Genomic DNA, 17,108 nt, shown 5'->3' with positions numbered 1-17,108 from the left:
ATTCAATGATCTACATCGGACGTATTGTTGACGTTTGTGTACACTGAAAATGCTGATGGTATGGATTTGAAATTTCAGTGTTCTCGGGTTATCGTTATGAATGATGTGCTGTTTGTTTATTGTTCTCATCTACCTTTGACTACTAGGTATACTTTATCAGCCGATGGTTCTATTGAAGTATTGGCCATTTTGTGACACTGATCTATGCCAATGTGCTCTTAAATCTCATTTGCTATTTTTTTGTGACGAACAATTTTTTCTCTAGTTCTTAGTGTAAGGCATTGGTAACGTAAAAAATCGTTTTAATAAAATTGTTAATTTTCTTATTGTGATAATTTAAAATAATTATGTAGATTTTGCAATAAACAACCATGAAATAAATACGAAAATGGTTTTGGCGCGCGTCTTCCACATCCACATTTTTTCCAAGGAGCGCAGGTTTGCGTACAAAAGCGAGCAATCCGCGGCGCGCCGTATATGGCCGCGCGCGGCAAGGCCCCGTGGCAACCATTATTTATAAATAAACGAAGTACTGGCGGATTGTAATGCGTCAATTTTGGATACTCTAAAATAGTTAATAAACTTTGTTAATTCAGTCTGGTAGTTTTTTTTTTTTTGAGAACTCAGATGGCGAAAGGAAATGGTCAAAGATAACTTTTGAAATTGGCCTTATTTCCCGTTCCGTTCCCCTTCAGTTGAGCGCATTAGGTTATTATAGGCTGAATTTTGTGAATATAATCTTTAATGAACTACAGTATTTTCACCTAGCTTCTCCACTAAAACCACCGCTACAGAGCTAGCAAGATAGTATCTTGCTTGCTTTGTAGCGAAGAAGCAAGGTAACAATGTTAATGCATGGCTAAAATATTAAAAACTAATATTATTTATAAGACTATATGATAATCAGCCTTAAGCTAGAAACACACTGACGGCGGAGGCGGAGCGGTGCGGCGCGGCGCGGAGGCGGTACCGGTTGTAATATTCGAGCTAACATGATTAGGGCTTGCCCAATCCGGATAACCGAGATATCCATATTATCCGGATATCCGCCCATTTTAAAATCCGGATAAGGAAGCTCTTCATTATCCGGATTAATTTGGATAATTCGAATATCTGATATTAAGCGCGCGCTCGCGCATTGTGAGAGGTTAGTGTAGTGTATGCATACACACAGATACATTTATTTTTGTATTAGGAAGGTTTTACATGCAATACTTATTAGTTAGGTTCATTCTTAACATCTTGTTTGGTAGACATGGTGTGTCAATGATGAATTTTTGGTAAAATGTGTATGTAAGTAATGATGTGTTTTATTTGATTAATATTATTATATTTTATGTATTTTTTCATCTTCAATATATTTTTTACCTTACATTACACACACCTGCTTTGATCACCTTTTTTCTTGATTCTATGTTAATACATCGTCAGGTCGAATAAGAAGGTAGAAGAAGAAAGATCGCTTTTTAGCGATTAGACCCCCTGTTTTCTCGTCTCTACCGTAACTTTATATTCTGATTTCATTTTAACAATGAATGTTTTTTTTGGTGTTCAATACAATACGCTTTGTATTGTATTGTGTTATTTATTCTTATAATAGAGCAAGAGGCCGCAAGAGCCAGACCTTCGTTATAGTATCGTTATAATCCTTCGTTATAGTCCGACTACAAGGACGAGCACGAGCCTATTCCCTTTGCAGCGGGGAGTCAGACAAGGAGATGTGATCTCTCCGAAACTGTTCACCGCTGGATGGAGATGATTTTTAAGGTTCTAGACTGGAAAGGACGAGGCATTAACAATAATGGGGAGTACTTTACTCACCTTCGATTCGCCGACGATAATTGTAGTCATGGCTGAGACTATGGAGACCTCAGTGCTATGCTCGCTGACCTCAGCAGAGTTGTTTTCCGACCGAGTTAGCTTAAAAATAAACATGGACAAGACGAAAGTCATGTCTAATGTTGTGCCAGCTCCCGTAATAGTCGGAGGCTCTGCGCTCGAAGTTGTTGACGACTATATATACCTGGGGACAAACGATCCGTTAGGTAGGTCTAACTTCGAGAAAGAGATCAACTCGTCGAATCCGACTCGGCTGGGCAGCATTCGGGAAGCTTTGCAGTGTCTTTTCGGCCAAATTACCGCAGTGTTTGATCAAATTCTTTGACCAGTGGTGTGTTGCCAGTGATGACATACGGATCTGAGACGTGGGCGAACAACGATGGGCCTCATTAGGAAGTCAAAGTCACTCAAAGGGCTATGGAAGGTCTATGCTCGGGTTTCTCTACGGGTTAGAGTAGAAATGATGATATCCGCAGTAGAACTAAGGTTACCGAATAGCCCGAAGAATGGCGAAACTGAAGTAGCAGTTGCGTGCTCGCAGGACTGATGGCAATGGGGTTAGAAGGTTCTCGAATGTCGTTCCGCGGAGCGGGGAGACGAGCCGTCGGTAGGCCTCCAAATAAGATGGAGCGACGACCTGGTTAAGATCGCTGAATTCGTTGGATGCGGAAAGCACAAGACTGGTCTGAGTGGAGAGGCCTTGGCGAGGCCTAAGTCCAGCAGTGGACGTCTTTCGGCTGACATGATGAATCGAATGCTACTTCGGTCTGGGAGTATTTCTGAGCAAAGTGCTTTCCGGTTTTCAGTTATATTAAAAATTAACAACCTTGCATAAAAAAAAACTTTCAGCCTTTAAAAATATAACGAAAGGGCTGGCTGTCGTGGCTCTTGGTCCGTAAGGCAAAAATAACACAAGCAGGAGACAGAGAAGTTATAAAAGTGTTTTAAGTTATTCACTCATTAAAGTGAAAAATAAAGATTTTTACGTGCGTATAAGACAATCAGTGATTATGTTAATTAACACGATTCGTCTGAATGAAACAAATTTAAAATTGTTTTAGCGTTTTTTTAAATATTTGGAAAATTATTCAAAATTATTCAAATAACCGGATATCCGGAATACTGAGATTTCAAATATCCGAAATAATCGGATAATAAAAAGTTACCGGATAGTGCAAGCCCTAAACATGATAGAGGGCACACAGAATACCGCGCCACGCTTATTTCCAGCGCGGGATTCTGTGCACAAATAAATAAAAACGGAAAAGCACTTACCTAGTGGACTACACAAAAGTTTTCTCTTTACATGTGTCTTCTTAGAAAAGTTCTATCTAACACTAAAGGCTAGCGCATTCATACTACTTTTGCATCAAATAACAGTTTAGTCAAACTTTAGACAATGAAAAGGTTGTATGTATGTGCTTATAGTCCTTATCCTACTAATTAATTTCTTACAATAACATTATAAATTCACGCTTTAATATGAGTTACACATTAATATTAAATATAATGACCCGGATAACTCACGTCTTAAATCGAGTTTAGCTCGACATGAGTGAGTCTCACGGTAGTTTCATGTTCAAAGTTACACATTAAGGACAGGTTCAGATAAAATTAGGTTTACAGATAGCTGGATCTGTGGAATAAGAAATGGGCTTTTTTAACCAGATATTGCCAAATTAAAAAACCACCGGTTCAGGATAAAAATCAGGAATCCCAACCACTACATTTAGAGACATGATATTTGCCAAGGTTATTTTTTTTGCAACATTAATGAAGACCATGGTGTAAAGGATAGTTAAAAAACTATCATACACACTTTTGTACAAAGGTACCTTGAACAGTATAATGTAGTGTTTAATCATCTAAAATAAATTTTGTGAATGTCAAAAGCAAGACAATACCTACAGTTGGTCCATAGAACTATTTTAACTTCTGACGGAGAGAAGTATCAAATTTGTAGACACTTTTAGTACAAATAGAAGAAAATAAAATCCCATGTAAACAAAAATGTGAAATGAGAGCCAAGTTATCATTACTTTTTGTACAGAAATAATTTAATTTAAAAATTATAATAATATGATAAAAAAATTACTAGTTTCTAATTTATTCCTTCGTATTCATCCAACAGACCTGGATGCCAAATTTGAACTTTCTAGAAATGGGTTAGAGTACTTAGAGTTTGATAAAAATGACGATTTTTGGATGTTAATATCTAAATAACTGTCAGGTGTGTTTATGAAATTTTGAGATCATATGTATCTCACAAGTCTTAATAAATGAGCCGAATTTTACATGTTTATGTGAAATAAAATAATTGTAATAATTTGCACTAATGAACCTGAACATGAATATGAATGAATATGAAATAGTTTTTGAGTTATGGGTAGGTCAAAAGTGGCTCCAAATGGTTCGGGTAAAATTACACATGGTGCTGTTCGCCGTTTCTTTTAGCTTGAACTTGGCTTGACACACTATCACATCGCGTGTCTAGATTAGATGGTTATAATGAAGATTCATATTTTAACAAATTACTATTGTTATTGTTAACACAGCATTTGATTCATTTTCCAATATTGTCATCATTCTACTAAGAAATGTACCTATAGGTTTTGTAATTATCCAAGCAAATTAATCTACTTTAAAAAAAACAGTGTTCCAAGTGTTTTCAATTTCCAGTTTAGCAGGAAACGGTCACAGGAACTTCATAAACATGTTTACTTCGTGCCTAGTCCAATTAGATAAAATAAAGGATCACATAAGGATCCACTGTCTCAGTTTATCTCGGGTCAATTCAATAGGTTTTTGACCTGAACAAGCTGACAAGCCCATGATGTTGACAAAGCAACCTATCATTCCCAAAGTTTTTGATACATAGATCTGTCAATTTCTAAGGTATTTGTAAGACTTTATTTTGCTACATTCAAGCAAGTGTTGAATTGAAACTAAATTTATTTGATGTCAACAATAAAAACATATTATAGATTACTCAAATTATTGCAAATTATTTCTTTGATTTGCAAAATTCAATGTAGATTATCTATGAAATCAATAATGAAAATATATTGTTTTAAAGTTTTAACATTAACTAAATTTTTAGTTGAATATCAGTGTAATTTAATAAATATTAAATTTCCATTCACTCATATTTGTTCAGCTGCAACTGCTAAAAGCAAATATTTGTTAAACACCATTGTTGTATGATGCATCCACAATAAACTATAACAATGCCAAACTAAAAGCAATATACAGAAATATATAAGAATATAATTTATTTCAACTTTTAATTTACTTTTTGGGTTACTAACCTAACCTGTAATTGTTAACCCAGAACAAACAACTTACCTCGTAACTTAACTCGTAACACCCAAGGCAAATTTTCTTTTACGAACATGAAATTTTGTCACTTGTGAAAGAGCTCAACATCAAAGTATTGATAAGTCCTTTATAAAGGCTTTGGGTGTTAGGAGAATAAGAGCATCATGCTGCATGATCAGGTTGTTTATTCCATATCAGCAATTATAGGTGTACCGTAATAGCATCCTTTTAATGCAATGGTTTCTTGAAATATAGTTTTATTGGAATTTATGTTCAAATGCTTTGTACAAAAATAAATTTATAAGTTGGGGGTAGTCACTTCCAAAGTCACAATTCAAGCAAATTCCTGTGAAATAGTATCATCTCATCACAGTTTAATTTAAAAAGTTTGTCTTAACATCATTACTAGAATTAATGTTTCGAACATGTTATGTAAAAAAAACCTGAATTCTAGCCTTTTTTGTTTCAAATAATAACAATAAAACAGATTAAGATGAAAATACTAAAGATATCCTTAGATTTTGGTCTGATCTGGGCCAAAGCATATGAAAGGATAACATTGCAGGGTTAGGGTGTAGCAAAGCTAACCTAACCAGTAGGTTAGGTTACTATTATGCCAAGAAAAATTTCTTAGTCCTTGTATATTGGTTACCCTTTGCTACACTCGGACCCATTGCAGTCCTGAAATCAAAATCATAGCTTATATAGCAATGTATCTCCTCAAATACATAGGTATGTGTAATTAAGTAGTAAATAATCAATTGTATTCTTGTCTTGATAATATAAATATGAAATATTTATATATTTATGACTTGCTAAAATTAATTAAACAAAATACCTACTGATAGATAACTGAATAATTTATGTGAAGATTTAATTCATTTCAAAATACAATGGACTATTAGCATATATATGTGGGTAATTTGAAATAAAATAAAATCAACTGGCAGTTTTTTGTAAGCGGACCTTGAAATTTATGTGCTAGTAAAATACAACCAAAGGATTGGACTCTAAAAACTTTGTGGCCTAAGAAAGTCTTTCTTCGGAAAAGGTTTCAGCCGTAAATGCTTATCTGATTATTTACAAAATTACTCGTCTTTCCAATGAGCTAATGTTGAATCATTACTTGGACCAGCTGGAATATGATTCATACGAGAAAGACTTCGAATTCGTATTCGTACCCGTTGAACGAGTAACAATGACGAATAATACTTACTAACTGCCACGAGATAATGCAGATCTACAAAGAGATTTTTTAAGCTCCATAGCACTCACCATCTGTTCGTTTGATGTTGATGTTAATCCCTGACTGGATCTTCACAGTTCCGTCATCCATTTTTGCACTGATTTAGGCACCACGGACACCATAGAACATTATTTCGCAACGAACCCGTGTTCAAATATAGTCTAACACATTAGCGAATTACACATGAGAACCGGTGAATATTACAAATAAATTTCTACACCCAGATTGACAGTTATATCGAGCAGTTAGCTACACACTTCAGACTGGAACGTTTTAAAATTTGTTTCACTACAACAGTCAAATCAATCACAATACTTCTATTGTATAGCTAACGTAATTGATTTGTAAATTGTGAAAAGTAATGCTAATATAAAAGAAAAAGACTACAGTTATTTAAATTATTTCGGTTATAACAGAGAATTCCAAAATTATCACACAGAACACCAATGCGTCGAAAATTGCAAATTGTTGCCAGTATTTCCACAGAGATTGCCATATCATAATGTATACTGTTGTGACAATTTTAAGACTTTTAATCATTTAAGCTATTAATTTTACCATTAAATCCTTTTTACCGAAATGTAGATTACCTACGAGTTCTAAATTAGTAAAAATTAATTGTTTATTCATCGATACAATTTCTCATTTTTCTTTCACCATACACATCACTAAAAGCATAGACAAAAATAGAACATGGAAAGGTCATCACAAATACGATTCGATCAATTCGATAATAATTAATACTTTAACATAATTCTCATAAAATTTATTTATTTAAGTATTTTCTGTATGTGTTATATGTTAGTAACATTAACTTTGATCAATTACTTTTGAGTTATCAAGATTTTCTTGCCTTATGCTATGTTATTTATTCATTTCAATAATATCAAGACAATATTTCTGTGTAATCGATTATTAAAAAGAATAAATCGACTTTGGTTTTGCTCTGTGGTCAATGTTGATTTGATTAGTTTGGGAAGGAAGGAGAGACATTAGTGAGTAGTGATGCCAGGTTAACTATTTTAAGCTAGATTGTTTTTTTTGTATTCCAATAACTTACTTTTAATAATTATTTAAATTTAATAACTTATTGATATAAATGCAATGCGATATTTTAATTAACAGTTTTCTTTTAGCTTCGCTTATATATTAAAATATAGTTGTAAGTATAAAAAAAATTATGTTCATTTATAATAATTATAACATAAGTAATTATTGGTGAAACTATTAATTTTCTAAACTTGTCTTGTTATCTACAGATTGATGTAGTTTTGTCATCAGCCGGAAGACGTCCACTGCTGAACAAAGGCCTCCCCCTTTTAGAACACCACAATAAACGACAACTCGCCACTTGCATCCACCGGTTTCTCGCAAGTTTCACGATGTCCTTATCCCACCTAGTGGGAGGCCTGTCAACGCTTCGTCTTCCGGTTCGTGGTCGCCACTCGAGGAATTTCCTCCCCATCGGTTATCTGTTCTTCTAGCGATGTGGCCCGCCCATTGCCACTTCAACTTGCATATTTTTTCAGCTATATCGGTGACTTTAATTCTTTGACGAATTTTCGTATTTCGGATTCTATATCGCAAAGAAACTCCAAGCATAGCTCTCTCCATAGCTCGTTACGTGACTCTGAGCCTCTCTAAAAGGCCAACAATCAAGGACCACGTCTCAGCGCCATAGATCAGCACTGACAGCCAACACTGGTAGAAGACTCTAGTCACAGGCACATGGGGCGACCTCATTGTCGAAGTTAGACCTGCCCAATTGGACAATTTGTCCAAGGTAAGTTAAACTGCCCTAAAAAGTGAAAATGAAACATGAACTGTAATACTGAATCAGCGACCTCTTAATTGTAGATGTTATTAAATAAATAAAACAATCAGCCAGCCTCGAAAGGCTAACTCATATTTACGAGTAGGTAAATATAGGAATATTTTTGTTCCATAATATAATATTTTAAATAATAAGCTGTGATTCAGCGGCCGGTGGAGTCAGGCGAGTGGCACCGTATTGTCAGCTGTACTGAGCACACCGTTAGCCGAACGCCACCCGAAAGTACGATGCAAGTTTCGGCGCGGCCGAAAGGTTCGGCTGTGTTTTGGCCGAAACCGAACCTTTGGCCGAAACTGGCCGAAACCGAAGCCGAAACTTCTGTCAGACACTAGTATTTATTATGTTTGTATCTACGTCAGTATGTATTGTAAGTATTCCTACCCTACATACCCATTACCCACCTTAGTCATTTGGCACACGACTTGCCGAAACTCTGTATACTTAATAAAGAAGGAGTAATTTGAAATGGTTTTCCAAAATTAGACTAATAGCTTATTATTAGTTTACGTTCTAGGCATCTTCGTAACTTGGTAATTATTATACCTAAACGATTTGGTATTGGATGTATTTATCATTCTCCAACACATTAATGGTGTTAGTGTCGATTTGATAAGCGAAGTCGATATCGATATCGCAGCTCTAATGAGATCACTTCTCGGAATACAGATTTTACTCATGCATGTCTAACTCAGCTCACTTACGTTCAATGACATGACTGAGCCGGTACGTACGCCAGATGTAACACTTGTACTGTACCTCCGAAGTAACTCACAAATTAAAAAAAATTAAACCACCGATAAAAACTAAAAAGCAAAAAATAATACTTAAACCCTTTTTATTTAACCAGGGATGTTATAGAAGCCCATCAAGTAGATGACTATAAGTCCAGTCCTGCTGGCAAGTGCTGAGGCACCGACTTCAAACTGGTACCTAGATTAAGGTTAAATAAAAAGAGTTTATTATTTTTTGCTTTTCAGTTTTTTCGATGGTTTATTTTTTTGTTTAAGTAAAAGTTTTTATTTTATAACTTTAGGGTAGGATTTTTTTTCCAAATTTATATCATACGAACTTCTAGGTATCCAAAAAAAAATTATCAAAATCGGACTACTCTCTTTTACAATCAGCGAGTGAACAATCAATCATCCCCTGTTTTCCTACCCCTTTTAAATCCTCCTTTTGATTTTTTTTCCAAATATATATGGGACCGATTACCATTTAGCAAAACGATTGCTCCCGAACTTGTACTTGGTTTCGATAGGTATTTAACTAAATGTAAACAAAACAACGTCAATTGGCGTCTTAAACATTGAAATTCCCCCATTAAACTATCTAAACATTTACATTTCTGTATGAAATACACTAGTCTAGTTTGCATTACAATGATAGATAAGTAAAATGTTTTAAATCCTTGAATGTATCAAATCTGGCAGCTGAAGTTTGCTTACATTTAGTTAAACACCTATCCAAACCAAGTATAGTGCCGTGCGGCCGACATACATCGCGTTACGCACCCGACTGCTTTGTGTACGTTAGTGCTATTATATATTCTGTCAATGTCTAAGCTATTGTGATTTGTGGCTACTTTTGTGCCAGAGACATGGCAACACTGTTTGAGAGGTAGCAACGCTGTCAATGTGTGAAGCAACAATTTAGCACAAGGACTTCTGCGGCAAATTTATCAAAAAATTCAGGAAATATACCAACAACATGGAAATCGAGCACAAATTGTCGCATAAAGCTAAGAAACGCATCAAAGAAGTGAAAAGGAAAGCTCGACCTGGTGAGTACAAAATTTTTCCTGTTTTGAGAACAGTTTTCAGTTCCTGGTAATAAGCCTACGTGTTATTTTACTGTTATTTATGTGTTTTTATTTTCATAACTAATGATTGAAGGCCGATGTGTTCTTCCAGAATGCAATATTCTTAACAATTGGTTGTAATATTTCTAGAATGATCTTCAGGATAGCGTGGCATAAAGTACGGGAACGGCGTATCGACAGTCCTAATTACTCTGACCTTGATCTAGACAACATTCAGAAAACTTTTAGTACAAAATTATAGTTTCTTTCTATGCCAATTATTTATAAGTATGCCATTTGTCAATGATTTATTGTATGGAATCTATTGCCTTATATCATGTTAATTTATATTGTCTGCATATCTCGATATCTGTCTTATGGATTCTATTGTACTAAGAACTAATAGAGGGCATTTGTCAAACACTGGTTATACTGACCACAAACACATGAATGGAGTAATCACTACTGTCTTAAGAGAATATTGCCTTATGATTTCAGGTAGTTACTGATATGATAACCTAACTTTGTGCATCCACAGAATTAGCAGATAAGTACCAGTGGACAGCCTGCAAGTATGCTGCAAATTTTGAAGAATTTCTAAAATGTAACGACAATGTAGACAGAATTAGTGAAACAGAGGTCTCACCGCAAGAATTTATAGACAAATATGAAAAGATATATAAACCTGTAGTAATAACCAATGTACAGACCAACTGGAAAGCAAACCAAAAGTGGACATTAGATAGACTAGCCAAAAAGTATCGGAACCAAAAATTCAAGTGTGGAGAAGACAATGAGGGTTATAGCGTTAAGATGAAAATGAAGTATTACGTAGAATATGCAAGGACAACGACTGATGATAGTCCGCTTTATATTTTTGATAGTAGTTTTGGGGAGCATCTGAGAAGGAAAAAACTCCTTGAAGATTATGAGATTCCTAGATATTTTAGGGATGATTTGTTCAAGTATTGTGGGGAGGAGAGAAGGCCCCCTTACCGCTGGTTTGTGATGGGGCCACAGAGGTCTGGAACTGGCATCCATATTGACCCACTGGGCACAAGTGCCTGGAATGCGTTGGTGTTTGGGCACAAGAGATGGTGTTTGTTCCCCACCCATACCCCGAGGGACCTGATAAAGGTGACAGGAGCTATGGGGGGCAAGCAGAGGGATGAAGCTATAACTTGGTTCAAGCTTATTTACCCTAAAACCCAGCTAGATACTTGGCCGAAGGAATTCAAGCCTGTAAGTTGATTTTTATCTTCGAGATAATTTTTACTGTAGTATTTTACTGTATAGAAAAAATTCGTCTGTCATCATTTTTTTAACCACCTAAATCTTGTCGTAACTTTTAAAAACTCCCATACATACAATTTTAACTATAAAATTCATACATCATTTTTATACAATAAATACTATGATTTCAGGTTGAAATTCTTCAAAAGCCTGGTGAAACAGTGTTTGTGCCAGGTGGCTGGTGGCATGTTGTACTCAACATGGACGACACTGTGGCTGTCACGCAGAACTTTTGCAGTCGCACAAATTTCCCTGTAGTCTGGCACAAGACTGTCCGCGGGCGTCCCAAACTGTCGAAAAAGTGGGTCAAAGTTCTTGAGGCTAAAGAGCCAGAGTTGTATAAGATTGCCAGCAGCATGGATCTTAGTCAGGGTACTGGAGTGGCATCCGACAGCTCTTCCAACAGCAGTTCATCGAGCAGTGATAGTGATAGTAGTTCCTCCAATAGCTCCAGTGAAGAAGACAGTGGACAGGAAAGCATTTCAGCACACAAAAAGAAGAAGCGAAGGAAAATGTGAACACCACAAAGCCTTATTATTGTACACCTTGTAGGAAACCATGAGCACCAAACAGCCAGGTCATCCATTATTTAGTGAATGTTAGTGATTAAGCCTGCCTTTGTTTTGTATTACTAGACGTATCTATCTAACTAATATGTTTACTTGTTGTTTTATAATTACGAACAAAATATCATTTTGTTAACAGAAGACATAATATTCTTTATGAATAAAGTATTAATGCCGCATCAGACGAATTTTACTGTATCGTCTTATTTAAACTATGAAGATACGGAACCTAGAAGTTAAGGCGACTTTTGACTTGGAGATTTCATTTCAAGGCAATAAGATATTTATTTACAAATTGGGCAATAAAGTAAAACTTACTCGTATATGATGAATAGATATATTTCAAGGTGTGACGAATTTGTGAGTTTTTTTTACTTTCTACGATAATAACATAAAGAAAACTTCAATACAGGTAAAAAAATATTTTTTATCGACATTATAGAGCGCCGTAGTCGATAGAATTGCAGCCCTACGAAACGTCAGATCAAAACTGGCAGGCTGATTTTAGTCTATGGTTTTCGGCAGCCATTTGTTATCCTTGCCAAAGTTCCTGTGAAACTTCGGATCAAAATGCTGAGATCAGTAACCGGGAATTTGGCCAATGTCCTAAAAAGGTCTTTGGCTCCAACAGTGAGGGTCAGTGCAATTGCTCAAGTGCGTAGGGCGCACGGGGGCCCCGTCGAGTCCGACGAAGAATTTGATTGCAGGTTAGTTTTTCATTGACGTGAATATTGAGTTATGTAACTGAAAACTCGGGAAATCTTGTTGTTATCCTGTAAATTTTCTCTTATGAAGTAATAAAATCTTTAAGTTAGTATCTTTTACTTTTTGAATTATCAGTATTCTTGTAATTTGACCACTACGTCCTTTGATTCCACTGCAGATAAGAATCCATTACGACTCAAGTTATGTCAGTCATTTTCCTCATGTTTATAACTATAATCAAATTTATGTTGCTGATACTAAACTACAGTGCAGATGACAATATTTTTTCAAGAAAAGAGTATAAACTCGAAAAGTATTTGTGCTTTTTATTATCATGTTATTTTATCGAGTTAAATTATGGATTAGATAAGGAGTAACCTGTAACTCGGAATGAAACGTAGTGGTCATTCCTTCGTGCACCATGGGGTCTGACCAGTAGGCAGGCGTGAAAGCAAACTCTTTAAGTCTATGATATAGGCTAAAGGTTTCTGATTTAAATCCCTAGGGTGCGCAATAGTTAAATTAATGAGTAAAATTTTCTTGAGGCCTCTTATTATGTTCAATGTGTAGCATATTCTATCAGACTGAGCTTGTACCACATTTCTTAGTCATATTATGTACATTTTTGTCCAACTTTTCCACTTTATTTGGTACTAGATGTAGCCTGTGACTTTATCTGCAAAGAATTGGTTTATCATGCACCCATGGAAGATTTTTGTATGCTTAAAAAATTTCATAACAATCAGCTGAAGACCTTAACCAGGAACGACGTGTTACAAACAAACATACATTCAAATTTATAATCATAGTATTAGCCTTCAACTGCAGCTTCAGCCGAGTGAATCATTAAATCTGGCTTTTGCAACTACCTATGCCTCGCATTGTGTGCATGTGTGTAGCTCAGTTTCTGAGAGACCAATTACAATATGATAACAGAAGGAAGTTCAGAACCCACTGCTTTCCCTCTAATTTTCAGTATTTTACTGAATATCAGTTGGAATTTCCAGAGATTACATCATTCATTCTCTTCATTTATTTTATAATGAAGAACACCCATGCAATTATGTCTTTAGAGGTAACAGTAGAGATTGAGAAAAAAAAATCCTGTGTGCAGAAAACATTTAATCCATCTCTTGAGCTGTTTTAATGTGAAAGAACAAACACACATGCACACACATAGTATGATAATGATAAACAAGTTCAAGTCAATTTGTCAGAGGTATGTCTATAGTAATAGAGGTCTATGGTTATCAGCCTAGGGTCTAGGTGCCCCGGAACAGTGGAGTAGCTAGGTCTGGGCAGAACAGCCTATCGCTTGTGCTGGTCTGAGGGGCCTCACTCTTCAAAAGGTTCTTGTTTATTTGATCAATTAATAAGCCATTAAATGTGTTGGGTACCATCATAGGGGCTTGCAAAATATTTATTTATCTTAACATATAATCATATTTTATAATCATCATTCCATGTCTTATGAATCGCATTATTCATGAATGCAGTTTCATTCTTAGTTCTCCTTCAGTTTTATTCTTACATTCTTGAATCAAAATTTTAACCCTTAATAAGGTAGAGGTGATTTAGCGACCACATGTGTTGATTTGGAAATTCAACCTTATTGTTTTAGTAATAAGTTACAATGTTCATTGTAATTATTGAAAATACTACTAGCTTTAAAAATATCCTTTGCCAGGTATGTATTCGATTCTGTGGTAGTATGGTCCAATAAATGGGGCCTTATTAAGGGTTAATACATTTTTGACATAAATTTGTCTGTTTTTAAATTTTTCCAAAGCAAGCTTAGTCTCAACAAGTGTATCCATTAAACAGGCTATTAAAGTAGCCATTATAGGAAAACATCTGTTGCTAAGAATGGTGATTTAGTAGTTTTTGAATAAATTTAATGTTCACAACCTGTTTTCAGCTGTTGTTCACAACAAATTGAATGTGAACCATCTTCTTTGTACCACATTTGAGCAAATTAATGGCTGATTACTGATTACAAGATAGCTAGTGAAATTTCTGAAATTATTGTTATATGAGTAACAAACTCATGTGTTCTATTAATTACTACTGTTTAGGTAAGGGTTCCTGCTCCTCAAAAAAAAACTGAAATAACATTTGTATTTTCCACTTTTTCAGATATGAAGCATTCTTCAACAGGACGGACATTGACGGGTGGGAAATCCGCAAGGGTATGAACGACCTGTGCGGTATGGACCTTGTCCCTGATCCAAAAATCATCAAAGCCGCCCTACACGCGTGCCGGCGAGTGAACGACTACGCGCTCGCTGTTAGGTTCATTGAGGCATGTAAGGACAAGTGCGGCCCCAAAGTTGGCGAAATCTACCCATACATCATCCAAGAAATTAAACCAACACTCACAGAGCTGGGCATAGATACCCCCGAGGAGCTTGGCTATGACAAACCAGAGTTAGCTTTAGAAAGTGTTTATGAGATGTAAGGCCGAACTTATCAAATTAAGATGTAGAGGAATTTGTATAATAGTTTTGTTGTCGAATTTTACTTTAATAAAATTGTGAGAAGTTCTGCTTCGCTGCAAGTATTGTTGCCCAGCATCATATTAAATCGACATGCTTATTGTCTAATGTATAAAACATTAGAGGAATATGTTTGTTGTTTCATTTTTATATGATTGTTTTTATATCCCCTTGTTTTTCAATCATTATGTGAATATCTCAAATTGATAATAAACAATATGCAGTCATTATTTCACTGTGTCTGAATTAGCTTGGATGTAGATGATGATATTAGTAAACTTCCAGTGACTTCCATCTGAGAAGACGCGGAGGTGTTATCCTCCATCCTCCACAAAATTTTACTCTTATGCCAGACCTCTTGAAAATAGCAGAATTGCTTTGGGCTTATAACTTCTAAATTGCATTTTACCTTTTTATCAATATTCCCAGATCTCAAGACTTCTTGGTCTCAAAATACCTAAATTGCAGAATGCCCAATTTTGTTTTCTTATAACACTGGAATCATAATATGGCTGAATGTCAAAATGCCTTAGTTTCATAATACCTAAACTTCAAAATCTCTTTAATGGCAAAACAACATGCTTAAAACAACCAAAAGTTAAAATACCTAAATTTGTATGTTGAACAGGAACTATAATAATAATAATAATCAACAACAAATTTCGCAAACACCACCCATGAAAAAAAAATAGGCATTTTGCCTTTTGGGTGTTTTCGGTTTGAGTTGTTTTAATATTTTGTCATTTCTGTCATTTGGTATTTGAATTAATTGTGCATTTCAATCTTTAGGTATTTAGAGAATATGACATTTTAAGTCAAATAATGAATTTCGGTAATTTTAATAAAAGAGACCTCTGTTAACCTCGGCACTGGCAGAATCATCAAAAAATTGATGGAGCCACTTTACCTAAATTTGAATAAAAGAGACAATTTTTGACATTTTAGGTATTATGAGCCCATGGTAATTTGAAAATTAGTGGTATTAGTGAATAAGGTATTATGAAATTTAGTGGTTTTAACTGAGGAATATTTCTGACTGATTAAAATACCGACTACCGACTGGCCTCCAACAATATCTCAAACTACGACCGCCCTTGTTTTTAATAGAATAGTAGACAATCGGGCATGCGGAGTACCGCGTTAAAGTAACCTCCGCCGACCATGGACTCGCGCCACTCCGTGGGAGTCATTCAGAGAGATGGCTACAGACCGACGTTCTAAAGTTAACGCTGACTGTTAATGCGCAGAAGTACAAAATGAGGTATTGCGGGGCTGGCGAGTGCGCGACTGTCACATGTCCAGAAAATAACGTTCACCGCTAGGCGGTTATTACAATACCAACGCATCCAGCGGTGCTATGGTTTTTCACTTGGACTGTAGAATCTTGATGTATACCTATTTGGGCGGCCAATCGTAAAATCCGCCAGATCACGAAATTCTAATAAACGTTGGCCAGGCATATCACGATGTGCCTGAGAAACAATACGGCAGATCGATTAGAGCAATGCATTCGTCGATATTCCTAGCTCTATACCGGGCATGCATATTCGTGATATGCCGAAAAAAAAGAAAAATTTAGGTACGACGAGCGAAGCGAGGAGTGGTTAGTATGAATTGTGACCACAACGCACGAGCCAAGCGAGCGTGCCGCGGCAGCGGTCGGCGAGGTGCCAGAAACGATACGGCGGTGTTTCATTTAGGAACTTCATAATCTGCCTAAACGTCAGTAGGCAAATCATTAAACGGTGAGTTTTTAACGATATGGCAGACGTCCCTTAGCCAATTCATGAAATGGCGCCATTTCACGATATGTCTATAGGAATTTCGTGATCTGGCGGATTTTACGGTCGGCCGCCGACATATATACATAGGTACGCATAAACCGTAAGTTATAAGACCTTAGATTATATATAATGAGGGTTTCTTGTGAGGCGAAATATCGATAGAAGACGTTAGTATCAAGAGGTCCGTTTCACATCACGACCTGCAGTACAACCTTATCTCAGTAAGCCAT

General features: G+C 35.8%; 3 protein-coding genes across 3 annotated transcripts in view; 2 read left to right on the top strand and 1 right to left on the bottom strand.

The window, feature by feature from the left end:
• Positions 1–6,872, bottom strand: part of LOC141437618 (kinesin-like protein Klp10A) — a 59,072-nt gene extending 52,200 nt beyond the window's left edge. Inside the window, exon 1 of the mRNA XM_074101068.1 lies at positions 6,433–6,872. Within this exon, the coding sequence (XP_073957169.1) occupies positions 6,433–6,493 (61 nt within the window). The 5' untranslated portion in view covers positions 6,494–6,872. The remainder of the gene's footprint in view (positions 1–6,432) is intronic.
• Positions 6,873–9,837: 2,965 nt separating this feature from the next.
• On the top strand, positions 9,838–12,087 carry JMJD6 (Bifunctional arginine demethylase and lysyl-hydroxylase PSR). The gene is made up of 3 exons (XM_074101896.1): positions 9,838–10,017; positions 10,574–11,277; positions 11,460–12,087. The coding sequence occupies exons 1-3, from the start codon at positions 9,945–9,947 to the stop codon at positions 11,844–11,846; spliced, it is 1,164 nt and encodes a 387-aa protein (XP_073957997.1). The 5' UTR covers positions 9,838–9,944; the 3' UTR covers positions 11,847–12,087.
• Positions 12,088–12,388: 301 nt separating this feature from the next.
• Positions 12,389–15,224, top strand: COX5A (Cytochrome c oxidase subunit 5A). The gene is made up of 2 exons (XM_074101895.1): positions 12,389–12,601; positions 14,736–15,224. Exons 1-2 carry the CDS (start codon positions 12,465–12,467, stop codon positions 15,055–15,057), a joined length of 459 nt encoding a protein of 152 aa, XP_073957996.1. The 5' UTR covers positions 12,389–12,464; the 3' UTR covers positions 15,058–15,224.
• The last annotated feature ends 1,884 nt before the right edge of the window (positions 15,225–17,108 follow it).

This window comes from Choristoneura fumiferana, chromosome 18 (assembly GCF_025370935.1).
Source record: "Choristoneura fumiferana chromosome 18, NRCan_CFum_1, whole genome shotgun sequence".
In the NCBI taxonomy this organism is placed as follows: domain Eukaryota; kingdom Metazoa; phylum Arthropoda; class Insecta; order Lepidoptera; family Tortricidae; genus Choristoneura; species Choristoneura fumiferana.
The sequence above is the reverse complement of the archived record's forward strand: the minus strand, read 5'-3'. Positions and strand labels throughout refer to the sequence as shown.

Excerpts from the sequence above, each read along its gene's own strand:
- JMJD6 (XM_074101896.1), top strand. The coding sequence starts at position 9,945 with ATGGAAATCGAGCACAAATTGTCGCATAAAGCTAAGAAACGCATCAAA. Across the intron at positions 10,018-10,573 it reads GAAAAGGAAAGCTCGACCTG|AATTAGCAGATAAGTACCAG; the intron begins GTGAGTACAAAA and ends GTGCATCCACAG. Across the intron at positions 11,278-11,459 it reads GGCCGAAGGAATTCAAGCCT|GTTGAAATTCTTCAAAAGCC; the intron begins GTAAGTTGATTT and ends CTATGATTTCAG.
- COX5A (XM_074101895.1), top strand. The coding sequence starts at position 12,465 with ATGCTGAGATCAGTAACCGGGAATTTGGCCAATGTCCTAAAAAGGTCT. Across the intron at positions 12,602-14,735 it reads GACGAAGAATTTGATTGCAG|ATATGAAGCATTCTTCAACA; the intron begins GTTAGTTTTTCA and ends CCACTTTTTCAG.